Here is a 16,307-nt window from a genome sequence, read left to right on the forward strand (position 1 = left end):
CCCATGCCAGGTGGTATATAGGAAACCTTTTCTCTTCTTGTTTTGGTGGTGATTAAGCAGGAGAGAGCAAGCCGTGGCAGCCACTGCACTGCCTCCACCACCAGCTCCACACCAGCCCCGTAAACCCAACATGTCCTCCTATCAATATTTTCTATCCCATTTCCCAAACTCTTGATTAAGATCCCAGCACAGCCCACCTTCCCATCATCCAGGTTAACCTCCCTTCACCTTGAACCCTGCCTTTCCTTAGTCATGCCGATCACTGGAGTAGGTGAGACGAGCTGAAATCGTTCATGATACCATTAGCACATGTCTAGTCTAGAATGGGAGGGATTCAAGCATTCAAAAGTGTCCCTGCATACAGTGAATCTAGAATAGTCACTTTGTATTTAAAAATATTTATAACTTTAAACAGACCAACCAACAAGCTGCATCCTACGGTACACGGAGGGGGGCGGGGGGAGTTGGGGAGGCAAGCTTTTGGTCTGTCTTGGTTGAGGTTTGGGGAATTTGTAAGGGCAAAATGACCTAAGTTTTGTTCTCTTTGTGAGCATCCAGAACGTTATTTTGGCATTTCCTTTAACAGAGTTCTAGTAACCCTCAAGATTTACGCCTCAGTCCAAGAGCGCACACAGCCTTTGTACTCAATTAGTAACAAGGACTAAGAGCAGCTGGACAACTCGTGTTCGTTCACACTTGGGCTGTGCTTTGACAGGATCAGGGTGAAGGTTCTTGTCTGCCACACTGCTGTTTACACTCGCAGAAATAATTGGAGAAGATGTGGGCAAATTTCGGACAACCACTAGAGGCCACTCGAAGTCTGGAATGCCGAGCTCAGGGATGGGATAATCGGAGAAAACCGTTCGGGAAGTCGACTGCAACCCTTACCAGAAAAGGAATTGATGCAAAGGCGGTATTTGCTTCGTAGCTTTTTCACATAATGCATAACAATCAGAACATGGAAGAATTGCCTTCATTATTTCAACACAATAATTTCAAAGAGCCGTGCGTGTATCTAATGAACAGAATTAATCAGACTTCCAGTGACAAACGGGGAGTGGGGTGATGAAGAAGAGTTAAAATATGCCCAAAAAAGTCAGCTTCAGTTTTGTCACTTGCATAACTTTTAGTCTTGTCGGTGATTTTTGCCGTTATTTTTGTGGTTCCTTTCCTTAAAAATTAACCTTTTTTTTCAAGGTTAACCTAACCATTCTTATTTTCAAGCATGTACCCATCAAATGTGTTATGAAAAATAATAATAATTTTTTAAAATCTGCTACCTACCATCTTTGTGTCCAGGTCTTTACATTTTTCAAGACCCAGTCCATTTTGATACAGTCCTCTCACATGAAACAGATTTTGCATAGTCACAGCAAATACTGCCCAAGTGGAGAAGCAGCAACATCCAGTTAATTCTCACCTAACCCTTTAACAGTAACGAGGCAAACACTAACCATCGGTGAAACCATGAATATGGGCCTTCTAAGATTAAATGCCACGAAGAAATGGACAAATTCTGTTTACCCCAGAAACCAAAGAAACAAGTTCCCAAATGCATCAGTTAGCAGGTGTACTCACTTAGGAACTCTCTAGGCTGATGGTACCAAATCAAAAAACATAGAGGGTTTCCCCTGCCTTTCTAGGACTGCAAAATTTGAAATATCTGGAGTCATTTGAGTTTTCCCCCATAGCCTTCTTCTTAAAAACTACATATGACATTCAAATCTTAGTAAAATTGGTTAAATAAAATAATTTTAAAGGAAAACCCAGCTCCATATTTGCATCATGTTAAAGTGAGCTATAGCTTTTGAGGTAGGAAGCAGAGCTGTCAGTTTACAGACTCGCTGAAGCAATTGCGTGGGATGAGGCTGTGGCCAGGAGAACATCACCACCTCCAGACTTGAACCTATTCATGTCCCAAATCTCTGCAATTTCAGTTTATGTGCACCACTGTAGATTCATTCTGCATCCAGGTATTAAATACCTCTTTAGAGACAGAATTTCCAAATAGAGCTGAAGTTGGAATAGCTGTAGATCTCCTTTCCATCTGCTGGCAATATCCAAGCCACTTGGGTATTTTTAGTCTTGAATTTCCTGGTTTACAGATGCAATTTCACATTCTAACTGAGGACTTCATAGTAGAGATTTGGGGATGTACGTTTGTTTCCCTGATTGATTTAGTTAATAAGCAAATTAGCAGACAAAAGTCTTGTAGTTTTTTCCCTAAAAATGTGTTATTTGAAAATACTAAGCCAAATGCAGTTCCGTTTAGTGCACAGGCCAGTCCAGAAGTTACCATAAATCTACATCAACATCTTTCATGGGTTTTCAAATATTCTGCCTTAGGCTATGGCTTGCCCTCAGCTCTTGCAAGTACAAGGTGATGACTGGCGAGGCTTTGTTTTCTCTTTTTGGCGACCCATGCAGTGTAGGAATGTTTTGATGGCATATTTAAAAGGATTCCAGCTTCCCAGAAGGGTGGGCCAAAGGATCTTGTCACTTAAAGCTGCTCTAGGAAGTGACACCTTCCTAGAAACCATGTTAATAATGTTGATAAATCCAGATAAACAAGGGCACCAATTACCTAAGCAGATTTCACACTGAGATGTGTATGAATGCATTTCCAAAAGGAAGAGCCAGCTTTTCCATGCCTGTGAATCTGCATCACAAGCTGCAAGTTGCCAGATAAACATTCATTGGGTTAAATAATGACTTTTGGCTCTCAGCTCATCTAATTTGTTAACAGGAATAGCAGATACAGAATGGGATTTTCTAGAAGCTTTACTTACATAAGGAATCCTGATGACAGATTGATGTCATTCAAGCAGACCTCCTTCACATGATTAGGCCTTGTGCAATCAGCCTCTTCTTTCTTTTCTACTTCAGCTCCAAGCTGAAAATTAGCATTGGGAAAGCCCCAGACAACTCAGTTTGAATAACCATAGGTTTGGAACACATCTCTTGATGCTTAAATCTGCCTGGGAAATCTCAGAAGAACAGGTACCAGCTGCAAAGAGCTCCTTATAGCCAGTTTGCAGGGATGCAACATCACACACAGGCTTTTTCACAGAGGCAGAAGCAAGGGGGTGAATTCTTGAATGAAGCTTCAGATCCGTTCTCCAATTTGCACAGAACTATATTAACTGAAATTCACCTTTGACTATTTTAGAAAACTATATGTCTTATCTTGTCTTTGCTCAAACACCTGTAAAGTTCAACCACTGTTAATAACAAAACAACTCCTAGGACAGGGAATGGACAGAAAGCTGTAGTTTTAGAATAGTTTTGTATAAAATAAGGAAGATTAGTCCATTTTGTAGCATATTTAAATTTTAGCTTGATTATTATTATGCAAAGAAAAATTACAGACAGAAAAAGATCAGTTGTTTTTAAATACATTTAATGTTATGAAACATATTGCCTTTATTTTGTTTAAATCCTTGCCAAATCTTAACATCAACAATAATAAAAGGCTTTTAAAAACCTTTTCTTTATTCACACAGTAGCCTCATTGTTTTACTCTAAGGCAGAAAACAAACAGAGTCATCATAAATAAAACACTGACATGGAATATAAGACCAACCCAGGCCAGACAGTTTGCTTAAAAGTGTATGAAAAGTGCATCTGGCTGGCTCAGGACTCCCTGAGTAAGGTATACATTAGCCCACACACCTCTTGGCTACTTAGCCACTCATGAGAAAATCTGAATATCTGCCTTTCTCGTTTTAAAGGTATTGCATTTACATGTCACTTGCTGTGTGAGGTAGGAACCAGTTTCTAGGGGCTGTATCTGGGCCTCACCTCCTTATTGTTGCCCCTCCATTTGCTATGCAAAAAGAGATTTAAGTGCAAAACAAAGCTTTACCTGTCTATGAAAGTGAACTAGTGTTTATTTTCAGTCACAATTCATCAGCTGATTGTAAAGGACACTTCTCATTATTTCCATCTTCAAAGCAATAAGAGGCACAAAAACTGGATTTTTTTCCCCAAAGGATACCTTTGAAAAAAGGGGACTTGAGCACTAGAAGAAAACATTGTGCTCAGGTTATCTAATTCAAAGCTCCACGAAGTTTCTGTTTTGTAACTGAACCCAGCCTGGAGTAAATTCTTAATTGAAAAATAGCAGCAACTCAAAAGTGCATAAATTATGAACTTCATCAATAAATTAAGGAAATGAATTTGCTGCATCTAACTGTCCTCCAAACTGTCCCAAGATCCTTTTATTTTTACAATGACAATGCCATGGAAAATCAGAATAAAGGTACTACTATTTTGAAACTAAAACTAATCTAAAATCCTCAGTAGATTTCTTTCTGAGATAAGGCAACTTGCATTTCACCAAAATTCAAAAGATATACAGAATGACTGGAAGTAGCCCAATAACAAGACAACCCCTCCTACACCACCAAGTCTTAAACACAGGTTTTTCCATTCATATGTAGACTTGTAATTCAAGGTGTGAGTTTTCAAGAAATGCCAAATATCTTATTCCCAGGGATGCTGGTTATTGGAGAGCTTACACAGTAGGAAGGCTGAAGAGAGATCCAGTCCTGAGCATGGGGGAGGCAGGATGCTTCAGCAGAACTTCCAGCTGTAGTAGGTGCAGCTGTGGGACTTGCAGTTTCATTCATGTCTTGTACAGACTCCTGTGAGTCCTGTATTGAGAGCCTAAGCAGTCCAGTGGTCATTTGAAGACTACAGGTAACAGTACTAGAGTGATAGTTTGGATCCCCATAGTGAAGGCCTTGGCAACAGAGGACCACCTTCCACCAACAATCCATGAGAGGTTGTGCACAGAGGTAGGAAAAGTACTTAATCAATGTGTAAGGATTACATTTACTCTGAAGTTCTTATTGGGACTGTTCTTTAGTATGAAATTACTCTTCATCCTCCTAAGACATATTCATATTCAGGATCATATTCATTCATGGAAGAGATGAATCCATCAGTGAAACATCAGTAATCACTTTTTTTTGCAGTGAGATGGTTTCCACTGGCTGGCATGCCCTTGGAAAAGCATGCTGTTTCTTGACCAAAAAAAATGTAGTTCCCAGTTCATTTGTGGCGAATATTTATTTTTCCTTTAGAACAAGTTTAAATGCCATATTCCTTTCTAGGGAGATTGTTCATGGGGGCAATTTTTTTTAAAGAAAACAGTTGGGTAGAGCTTGTGTTTCTGCATCTTAAGCATACTGTGTGTTGAACAGAGTAGATCTAGAAGACAACAAGTACAGATGTAGCAGCCCAGTGTTGTGATGAAACACTTCCACAATAGCAACTTCAAGCAACTTGAACTTCACAGAATCCACAAAAACCTTCCTGTTTAGAATGTACTTTGCAATAAGAACATCAAGCTTTTCTCTTTCTCCTTCCAGCCTACTGCAAGCACAGAAATCCCACTTTTCCTAAGCTAGGACCTAACCTCAGTCCTGCTGATCCACTTTTAGTTACCAAGGCCAAGGAGCAAGGTGAGCATCCAGATTCTCAGCTGGAGTCAGCGCAGATGATAGTCTCTAACAAGAATGATTGTCAAGGGTCCACTTTGCTAGAAACACAGCTGAAACAGTGTTTGCTTCACTGGAGGAGGACCTTGCCCGTGGCTGAAGAAAAAATTCTTTTTTCTTTTTTTATCCCCTGGAAAATGTGTGCATTTATAAAGCAGGTAAATTGGTAGCTTTAAAATGTAATTTTAATTATGTCAGTTCATAATTTCTGGTAAGGGAGAAAGTTTCACAGCTCAAAGATGAAGCAGACAATTTCATACATTTAGCATGGATTCAGAAGGGGTGAGGATCTCTGACAGCAAAGATAGCACTTGCTGTGGACTAAGGTTGCTTCAACCAAAATTACATAGGAATATATATACTTAAAAAAATAACCTTTCAGAATTACAGACAAATATGAGTTACATGTAGTCTATGTAGTTAAATCCACTTTTAACTTTGGAATTAGATGCCTGTTTTTGTGGTAATCCAGTCACGGAAATAAGTCACTCGTGTGTAAACTCCAGGTTTATTTGGCTTGGCACATTCATCTCCCCAGCTCACTATTCCCACGAGGTACCACATCAGTCTAGAGTCTGGAGTAACCAGTGGTCCCCCAGAGTCCCCCTAGAAAAAGAGGAGGGGAAAAAATATTTGATTGATCAGAAGAGAAAATAAAATTTTCTCCATAGACAAGAAGGTCTATCCTATCAGAGAAGTTAATATGTAGTATTTCAAGAGCAGCCACTTGTGCAGAATCCAGGCTGGTTTTGAAACTTGAGTCAGAAGTCTGTGTCATTTTCCTGTTTGCCAGGGCACCTTCTGACTACTGCTTCAGTAAAATATCTAACAAAAAGCTTCTGTTCTGTTTTGTGATACACTGATTCCCACCTGCCTTGTCTTCTTCCTCCTGTACAGAGTACAGGAACACCAGTATAGGCTGCAATCTAAGACAGAGGAACCTTTTTTCTAACAGGTTTTAATAATAATTGCTATTCTTAAAATAAATAATTTTAGTCACTTTCAGCAATAATGTTTCAAAAAGGAGCTTAGAGATCCTTTTTGCTTGGAGCTTTCATCAAGAACTTGGTCATCTAGTTAGATGATGTCTCCATAAGATATTATTCACTTTCTCAGGCTCAATTCTGACACTGTTAATAGCATGATGTGGTAACAATAGTTAAATTGGGAACCTTACAGACTGAGAGGCAATCTTCGCACAATGGACCAAATTCCCCAATTTTCAACAAAATTATTTACTGAACTAAACAGCAGTTGCACTCTTCTGCTTAGGTCTTTTCAGTGCCAAGCCAGGAACAGAGGAATGAACTTCCTGGGTTTATTCTGCAAGGAGTTTGTCTTTGTGCAAAAATCTGCAGGACTGGGATTAAAGGAGGAGTCTGTATTGAACCAGCACTTTAAGAGTACAATCTTTAAAAATAACATAAATAGAAATTATGTTTTAAAGAGTTATCACTATGGAAATATTTTTCTTTGAACATAAGCATTTCCTTGCAACATTTGCAAACCTGCAGCATGGATGTTTCCTTCTCATTCTTTTACACCTATCTTCCTTATAGTCATTTTGGTTTCAGACAGTTTTCCTTTCACTAAGGCAGGTCTGTAACCAAAGATCACATTGTAACAGATCTGTTTTGATATGATCCAGTCCAGAATTTAATCTCAGTGAGTGACAGTGGATTTTTGCTGTTAAATTATCGTTCTTAACCTTCTTCCTTCTTAGCTCTACAGATATCTGATGTTAGCTACTTGAGACATTTAATTTTTAGCTCATATTAAGTGTAGTGCTAAATAATGTGTACTGAATGCTATTTCACTTTACAACTAAATTGCTGTTTGAATGGAGCCTATTTAAAGGATTAGTACACTGTTCATTAAGATTTGGTCAACCAGATACTGCAGTCAGCATTAAAATACTTTTCCTTTCTCATTTTCAGCTACAATTACCTGACAAGCATCTACTCCTCCTTCCAAGTATCCCGCACACAGCATCCTGGGTGTTATGTCCCCATCATACACTTCCTCTCTGTTGCAAGTGTCTGAGTCAATAAGTTTCACTGTTGCCTCCTGAAGAGCATTTGGGGCCGGACCTGAGAGAAAATACAATTTGGGCATTTGTCAACAAAATAACTTTGGAGTAGTTAATATACTAGTAAGAGTGTTTAATGTCCTCTTATGGAGGACCAGCTTGACTTGGTTTATTGTGGAGGCTTTGCTTGTTGGTCTGCCTAGATCAGACCCTTAAGGGGAGCATACAGAGAATCACAGACTCTCTTAGGAACTGTACCATTAAGACTGAAGTAATGATGGCATGGTACATAGTGCTGTAAGTGTAAAGCTATATATTTTTCACATATTCCATATAACACAAACTCCATGTTCCATGGAACACAAATTACCTAGCAATTTGAGCAGATGACACAAAAGACATCTTGAAGACATCTTGATTCCATTGCTAAATCTACTCTTATGTGGTCTGGTAAGAAAGTGAGCTTGAGTAATTCACAGCTCACTCTGCACCTTTACCTGAAAGCGCACAGAGTTATCTGTAGCTTCTGACTAGTGCTGGCAAAATAATTTTTAGCTATATAAACATGTGCATGGCTCGACTACCTGTCATAAGACTTTACAATATGAAATGGAAAAGCTGGAAAAACAGAAGAGTCTTCTATTTTTTTTGCTTCAGTGGACTGTAGTTTTGTCTTTATCCACTCCAGTTTTAGAACAAGAAACTGATGCCTACAACGAAGCAAACCTATTGCAAACATTAGGCTTGCTGTTGTATCACATATGGCTACAGAAGTTATATCAGTTCACTCAGAGCTGCTGCTTATGGACCTTGCAGGTCACCTGGCAGACTCAGGACTCACCATCATTGGTGAGAGCTCCCCAGCCTGTGATGACAGCGTAAATATTGTAGGGAAAAGTCTGAGATGGCTCTGGCAGACAGACACGGTGTATGCTGCTTGTGAACTCAACTCGTGTAGAGAGCTGCACAAGCGCAATGTCATAGTCATGTTCTGGGTAGAGGTACTTCTCATGGATAATAATTGTCTTGACTGATCGCTTCAGGCTTGGTGGCTTCAAAAGAGCTCCAAAAGTAGCAGTCCACTTCTGAGGGTGAGTCATGCTGAAAAGGGTAAGAGTGCTGTAAGTATTTTGTTGTAAATATGAGTTGGGGATTTTAAATTTGCAGAGTACCTGTACTGTAAAACTCCTTCAAACCAGCTCCCTACTAGACAGTTGGAGCATCCATCACTTCCTATAACAGAACTGTGGGCTGCTTCTAGAAGAGGACACTCCTGCGTTCCCTCCTCTGCCATGGTCTTGTACTCCTCCCCTGCTCCTTGTCCCTGATCTAACCATTGTCATCAAATCCAAAAGCTCTTCTGCTGTAAACTCTTCATTTCCCTTACTCTTTTTGCACATTAATAATCTGTCCAATCAACTGTTCCATCTTAAAATACCTTGCAGCTTCACAATTGCCACACTTTAAACAAAAAATGCTGGGAGTGCATGGCTGAACAAAGGGATGGGAGAAAGAGATGGTAACTGCTGGTAGCAGTCTGCAGTGGCCCATTGTAACACGAAGGCATACGTTTAAGAAATGTATATAACAGGAAACAAATACTCCACCATTTCACTCACCTTACCTTTTCTGCACTTCTTTGGTCAGCATGCCAAGTGACTATTGACTTTCACTCATAAAATTGCCAGTTCTGCTCCCGAGGGCCAGTCTTTCTCATTGAAACATCCAGTTGATGGGCCTACTTAACCCTGACTTTTCCAAAATCGTTTCTCTGGGAAAGAGTCAGGGGTGTGGTGCAAATCTGGAAAGCCACATAACTTGATACAGGAGGGGCATATTCTGCTGCAGAGTCTAAGGTGACAACTTACTCTCTGAAGCAGTGAGCTGCAGATACCAGCCATGTGTTGCTGATGAGTGTTGCACCACAGCGATGGATGTTATTGTACTGCAAACTGGCCTGCCACGGCCAATCCCCGGTCTCTGCCGAAGACAGTCCGCCAACGATCCGCAGCGATGAGGATTTTGCCATCGACTTGACTGATCTATTCTGCCGTAACCCACAGACTGTCAGAAAGGAAAAAGAGAGTACAAGCTAGTCTTCTGTTTAGTAAATCCTGCAAATGGCTGTGGGAAGCATATGTAACATTACACACCACCTATGTTCTGTGAAAATGTATTGGCATCAACAAGAAAATATACCTTTCACCAGCTCCCCCAGAGCAGAGCTCCTCATGCACAACCCATGTGTTAGAGCCTGAATGAACAACTGACTATCATGGAAGGTCATGATGGTCAAACATTCAGGCTTGGCTCTGTAAGCAGCCCGACTCACGAATCAAAATCTCCACCACGCACCCAAGACAATTCCCAGAGGCATTGCCAACTTTAATGTCCCAGGTAATTTCTCATTAAGATAAAATATGAAAAAGGCAAAACCTAATATGGGAATAATCCAAGTCATAGGTTTTACCATGCACACATGCAGATTACATCAGGAAGGTGTCACCTGGAGATAAGCAACTGATCACTGCAGTCTGCAAGTGGACCTGGAGAGGCACTTCAAGCAAAGAACATCACACTGCTTCAACCAGAGATGACAAAAGGCATGGATAATTCATACTGCATACTATGCTTAGTATGCATCCATGACACAATATAAGCAATTTTATCCAAACCCAGAGAGAAATCAAAATATCCATAGTTTCAGCTATTAAACTCAGGATATTCAGGAGCAGCTGAAGCTTCTGCATAGCTTTAGAAAATTCCTCAATGAATAGACCTACTTCAGCCATCTTCTTCCATCCAAACAGCATCAAATCCATCCTACCTGGACCAAGACCCACTAGTTTTCATCCAGGTCCCAATTTCAGCTAGACATTAGGAAAGTTGATACACAGGACTATCCCAATTCATTGAAAAAGAGACAGAGATTAAAATTATTTGCAGAGTGACCACACAATCCAAACCATTACTGCACAGCTCGTCTCCCAGACATTGATCCCGGAGAGGGCCAAAGCAGAAATTGTTAATTCGTCACTGACGAGCTGGCAGCCCCAGAGCCCTTGAAGTCCTCATAAGTGAAAAACTGGAGCCACAGAGAGTGTTAACTCATCCCTTTCCTGCTGGGATCTGCACAATATTATGTTAACAGTACTTCAGGGTCAAAAGTGGCAGGAATACCACAGCAGACAGAAGGCTATTAATAAATTTAGAAAAAGAAAGAAAAGTTACATCACATTAAAAAGTTCATGGGCTCAATGCAGAGTCTGCCCTCTTCTGAGATTTAAAACCACAATGAAGGAAAACAGTGAAATCTAAATCTACCTGTACAGAAGTTTTGTGTCAAAGACAAACTTCACAATATACCATAGCTCATAAGACTGTATGAACGAACATTTTTCGCTCCTGAAAGCTCTTTGTAATCTTCAGTAAATGGTTCTAAAACTGTACAATCATATCAACCACCCAAGCAGTCAATGTTCAAACCACAGGGAAAAAAAACCAGTTCCATCAGTGTCCCAGAACACCAGCGCCTACATCACACCCAAAAAGTGATGTAATTTGGTCTATCATTGTTTAACAACTTATTGCTAAGGAACTCATCAAACCTTCTCAGAGTTAAAAGAAACGTAACTTGTAAGCAAAGATAGCTTTTATGACTATTTTATCTCCAAGCAAGCTGACTTCTTTCTCTGAAAATTTAAAAACATCTCTACAAAACAAGGTGTCTCTATCTAACCCTTACAGCATGCTTTGAGAAGACCAGTCATATTTCCATATATTTCCATGAGGAACAATTTTGTGCTGTCAGCCACTCCAAATTCCAGAACATTTTGATTTTAATCACAGGCTGATGTAACTTCTATACATTTCCTCATGGTACCTCTGTCCTTTCAATGCATGCTAAAGAAAATTACACAGTCCCAATTTCTGAGAGTACAAGGTCACATTTATTACACAGAAGGATGAGAAAAGGCTCTTAAGGGCCAGGAAAAGTGCTCAGGGACTCTTAATGCTAATTTTAAAGAATGGAGATGAGATTTCTGATGTTTAAAAAAAGCCTCACTTACTGTCATTGAAGATAGCTTCTGCTCTTACTGGCTCCACACCTGAAACACAAAACAGTCAGGTTAAGGCCAGCCCAGCACAGACAAGGTTCCCCATCCTCATGGTCACTCCCTGACAGCTATTTGAGTACAGGACACACAGGAGGCATGGCTGAGGAGGCTGCTAGAAAAACCAGGGTAGCTCATACATGATCAGGTTCATGTGCTGGCTGTTGCCCTCCTCTGCAGTCAGTATTGTGTGAGGACCAGGCACTCATCCTGCCCATCCTGTTGGCTCTGGGTGTTTCTGGAGGAGAGAGTATGGACAAAACAAGTCTTGTATTACTCGAGACCTACAATTTTGTTGGGGAGACATTTTTATGGTAGAAATTTTTGAAGCTCCTCTTTTTTGAAAAAAAAATCAACCGTTCACATATTGCATCCAAGAGAGGGCCAGAGGAGCTCTGGTACTCTGTGCTCTCTTCAAGATCAGAAGGCACTCACTTCACTGCAGCAATGGAAGCTTCCAATAGCAGTGGCTCACTCTCCTTTATCCTGTCTTATTGATACACTATTAATACTAAAATAGATATTTCATAGCAATTTATTGCATGGCACAGCAGGTTCTAGCAATACATTCCCTCCTTTAACATGCATGCTGTATGTTTACTGAAAATATGACATGCTCATGCTGACAATAACAAGCATTGGCTCAAGGTCGAAACCCTTTTCTTCCAGAATGCTGTTTTTCACTTGAGCTACCACTGTAGCTTCCAGCATTCAAAACAATTTTTAAAATAATATTTTTTTCTTTTAAATCACGATTTCACAGTTTTTTAATTGTATAGTGATTCTATATTAGTGTCAACAACTTCATATTTTGTGTTTGGATAGGCTTTCTCAGCAGATCCCTATCCTTATCCACTTTCTTCATTTCTCTTTGCTGCTGTACAGAATAATATCCTGGTTTTGAACCAAACCCACATCAGGAGGAGTCTCTTTTGAATGCAAAGGGCTCTGGCTCACACTCCTCACCTGTTGGGTTTGTATCACGTGTTTTGCTTGCAGGCTTGACACTTCCTCAGGTATGCAGGGCGAATTGTCTGTTTGCAATCCACCAGTACCAGACGTGTGCTCACTCATTTCTTAATGTGACAGTAAGCAGATTATGACAGAAGAAAGGAAACAAGCAGAACTCCAGCACATGTACAGCTTGTCTGCAGGGAATGTTACAGACCAAAGGCAGTGCTAGGGCTGCCATGTGTGCATGCAACCACCACTTTATTTTATAAGGATAGGAGTTAAATTTGGACATTTATATGGCAACACAGTCTATTCACTATAAAGGGAACTGAAGTCTTATTCACTATAAACAGGAACTGTTCACATGATGAAGATAATTATGTTTCACTGGTGGGCAAGACACAACGTCCAAGGTCCTCTTCCAAATAAAAATGCTCACTTGTACTTTCTTAATTCATATGAAAAAAAGGAGGAGAACACCAAAGGACACATACTTTTGCATTTCAGTAACACTAGTTGTATTCTGTGAATTTCCATGGATAATATGGTTGGTTGTCTCCTAGAACCCTTACAGCAAAATGGAATAATACCACAGAGCAACAGCTAGGTCAGCAGAGGGATTCAGCAGTGGTGTAAACACGTACTAAGGATTTGGACCCTTCCCCTGTATATTTATATTGGCCAGAAGTGTTTTGAAAAATCTAGCCCTATTCATTTTTTTCAACTATGATGAGCAGCCAGTGTTTTCCTGGAAATTCATACAGCCTTCAGAACTAATTCATCATTTGAATCACACCAACACTTTATATCTGGAAACTGGTAAGAAACCAACAAATGTTCTCAATGAAATAGGACCTTTTGCCTTTAAATGCAATATTGACAACAATGTTTTTTAGCTTTTTCTCTGGGTGGAGAGATATTTGCCTCATAATTCATAATTATAAAGCCTGCAGCCAATTATTATCACTTACATTATGTTGCAAAGCTCATCAAGAAGACAAAAGGAGCAACCAGCTTGTTCAAGTGCAGTGCCGGAAGCAATTCAATTGGCATGTTCTCATTGCATTGCATTTTGCTGTGCGTCACAGCTGCTCTGCAAGGCCCTTGTCTATTTCTCTGTTTGCCTTTTTATGAGGCACCTAGAAAAAAGTACAAACCTCACAGGGGCAAAATTGTACCCATTGCTTCCAGTTGGATCAACTTCTGTGTAATTGGAGAAACAAGCCTTCCACACGCACACTGCCAGTCTGTACAGCTTTGAATGTCAGCATCTCTTGGATCACTACTATGCAACTGCTGCACTCTGCTACTCATCCACTGTTGAAGGAAAAAGTGGCCTTTTTGAGTGATACCCTGTCAGCAAATTCAGTGCTGTATTCACTAGGGTAGGGTCCCAAATGCAGAGCACACACATTGTGTTTGGAAAACTGAAGAAACTGACTCTATTTTCAGATATCTGAGCCCACAGTAGATCCCATCAAAAGCAGGGAGCACTTTGGGTTACATGATACCACTGAAAATCAGGTTGCTTACTGGTTTACCTTGCTAGGGGCTTGCCTTCATTTGTTACCAGCTTCACATTTTGGCCTGTTCAAGAGCACAGATGTTCATATTGTGCCAGCCAACGTGTTGCAAGCCCTGTCTTGAAGCAATCACTTGTAAGGCACGAGAGACAATTTTTCTGCCCTGCTCATTTACTGTTTGCCCTAGTTGTTTGCACTACCAAGAAAAAGCATCAATTAGTAACAATTAAAGTGTCATATCTTGTCCCAACCACATATGGCTTCAAAAGTAGTTGTTTGTGCCACATTTAGGGAAGCAGTGTTCAAGCTGCTACTGTAAACAAGTTTGACTTGAACCTGCATTGAATACCTGTAAAATAGAGCTTGCTAATTAATTCAATCTTGCTTAACTTTAATGAGAAATCGAATGTTTAAATTAAAGTCTCAGCAATCTGTTGAAATGCAGCTTAGGGATTCCATCTCACAGAAGAAGGCTCTGTTCTCCAACTGGCCAAGCAATTTTGTTAATACAGTTATTTTTAGAGTTATTAAACAAAATAACTCTAAAACACACTTAGACTCAATTTCTGATTAACTTGCATTTATATTTAAGGATAATAAATTTTCAGTAAAGAACTTTTTTACTCATCAACATATGTGTTTGAGCAAACATGGAAGGAAATGCTCATAGTTAACTGCAGTGTGAATGGGACATCTTATCTGTGAGGGGTTCAGAGGTTCCTGTGGAAAAATGTGCTCAGTTTGCTACATCTCTAAATAGTATCAGTGTCACTGCATCAGGGGAATCAGCCGTGTGTCCAATGCCTCATTTCATTTTATCCACAGAGTTCATTGTTTATGTTAAAAGGAAAAGATCAGACAGAACTCTGTGACGTAAGTGTATCAGACATTATATTGACATAGTGCAAACAAGGCAAGCAAATGAATTATTAGAGGATACTATGCATTTTCATCATAGAAAGGGCCAGAGATGGCTGCAAAATTGAAGATGATAAATGCTTTAAAAATCAGATGCAGTTTTACCCAATTACATAATTTTTCAGAGGTGTTGATTCGTAAAAGAATCTTGAATTTCTTTATAGGTTTCTACACCTATAGATTTTCTAGATGTGAAAACATAACTCCTAGTCTCAAAATCAACTGCATGTTCCATCCTGTATTATATCAAGTTCCCACGTCTTGCTTGTCTAAGATGTTACCTACACAGAGAAGGTAAGATAGAGATTGTCTTAAAAGAGATATAAATGGAGGAAAGGATTGTAAACAAAAATAAGAAAGAGTATGTGCTTCAATGCTACTCATAACACATTATTGAAAATGCATTCAAAGCACAGCTTTGGGAAATACACCAGGGAGCAGAGAAAATTTTTTTCCCACGTCCTTTGCCACATTTTAGCAACAACTTTCTTGAAAGGAGAGATAATTACAAAATTCTCAGCTACATCTGAAACAGGGACTTCACCCAGCGTTATGCAGGGCAACAACTGCGCATGCAGACAAAAAGAGGATCACTGGTGAGATTCAGTAGGTCACCAAACTGGGCAGCTGAGAGGAATGTCACAGAGTGCATGTCCTGCGGTGCAGACAGATGTGGGGATAATAGCTCTACCCTAATGCTCTTTAATTACAGTAAAGACCACAAAGGTCTGAAGTACTGGGGGAAATGGGAATGAGAGCAGTGAGTAGCAGAGTCAGTCGTATTCCAAAAACTGCACCCAAAAGGAACCAAAGGAATTTCCTGAAAGGTGGCAAAACATGAGTTCAGCAGGAAAGGCATGTTCTTGTGCGGTTGCATACTTCATATGTCCTAAAATGTCTCTCCACTAACATCCCAGTATTCTCACTACTCTCTCAACAGGAATTACCTCTCCAGATTTATACACCCTTGCAGAAGCAGCAAAACATGGCTTAGATATAGGTGATGCATTTCTCATTCCTTCAACAGAGTAGAGTAGCCTGACAGACACATGACAACTGCTTTGTGCCTCTCTTGTCCCTGTCACCCAGCTGTTCTCTCCCTGCTGCTGCTCACTTCTCCTGTTCTCACATCTATGACTCCCTCCAGTGTCCCCCATCAACATCTTAATGCTGTCCACGAGGCAGACACAGATCCATACCTCACAGCCTGCTTTCAACTCCATCTGGTTGTCCTGCAGCCAGAGGAGGGATCTGCTTCATACCC

At 40.1% G+C, this 16,307-nt stretch overlaps 1 protein-coding gene across 1 annotated transcript in view; it reads right to left on the reverse strand.

Moving 5' to 3' along the window:
- Positions 1-5,881: 5,881 nt before the first annotated feature.
- The window catches only part of LOC134564261 (transmembrane protease serine 11E-like), a 39,931-nt gene continuing 29,505 nt past the window's right edge, over positions 5,882-16,307 (reverse strand). Inside the window, exons 6-10 of the mRNA XM_063423013.1 lie at positions 11,604-11,642; positions 9,402-9,597; positions 8,375-8,634; positions 7,452-7,594; positions 5,882-6,110 (exon numbers count right to left, since the gene is read on the reverse strand). Of these exons, the coding sequence (XP_063279083.1) occupies positions 5,949-6,110; positions 7,452-7,594; positions 8,375-8,634; positions 9,402-9,597; positions 11,604-11,642 (800 nt within the window). The 3' untranslated portion in view covers positions 5,882-5,948. The remainder of the gene's footprint in view (positions 6,111-7,451; positions 7,595-8,374; positions 8,635-9,401; positions 9,598-11,603; positions 11,643-16,307) is intronic.

The sequence above is a fragment of the Prinia subflava genome, chromosome Z, assembly GCF_021018805.1.
Source record: "Prinia subflava isolate CZ2003 ecotype Zambia chromosome Z, Cam_Psub_1.2, whole genome shotgun sequence".
NCBI lineage: Eukaryota > Metazoa > Chordata > Aves > Passeriformes > Cisticolidae > Prinia > Prinia subflava.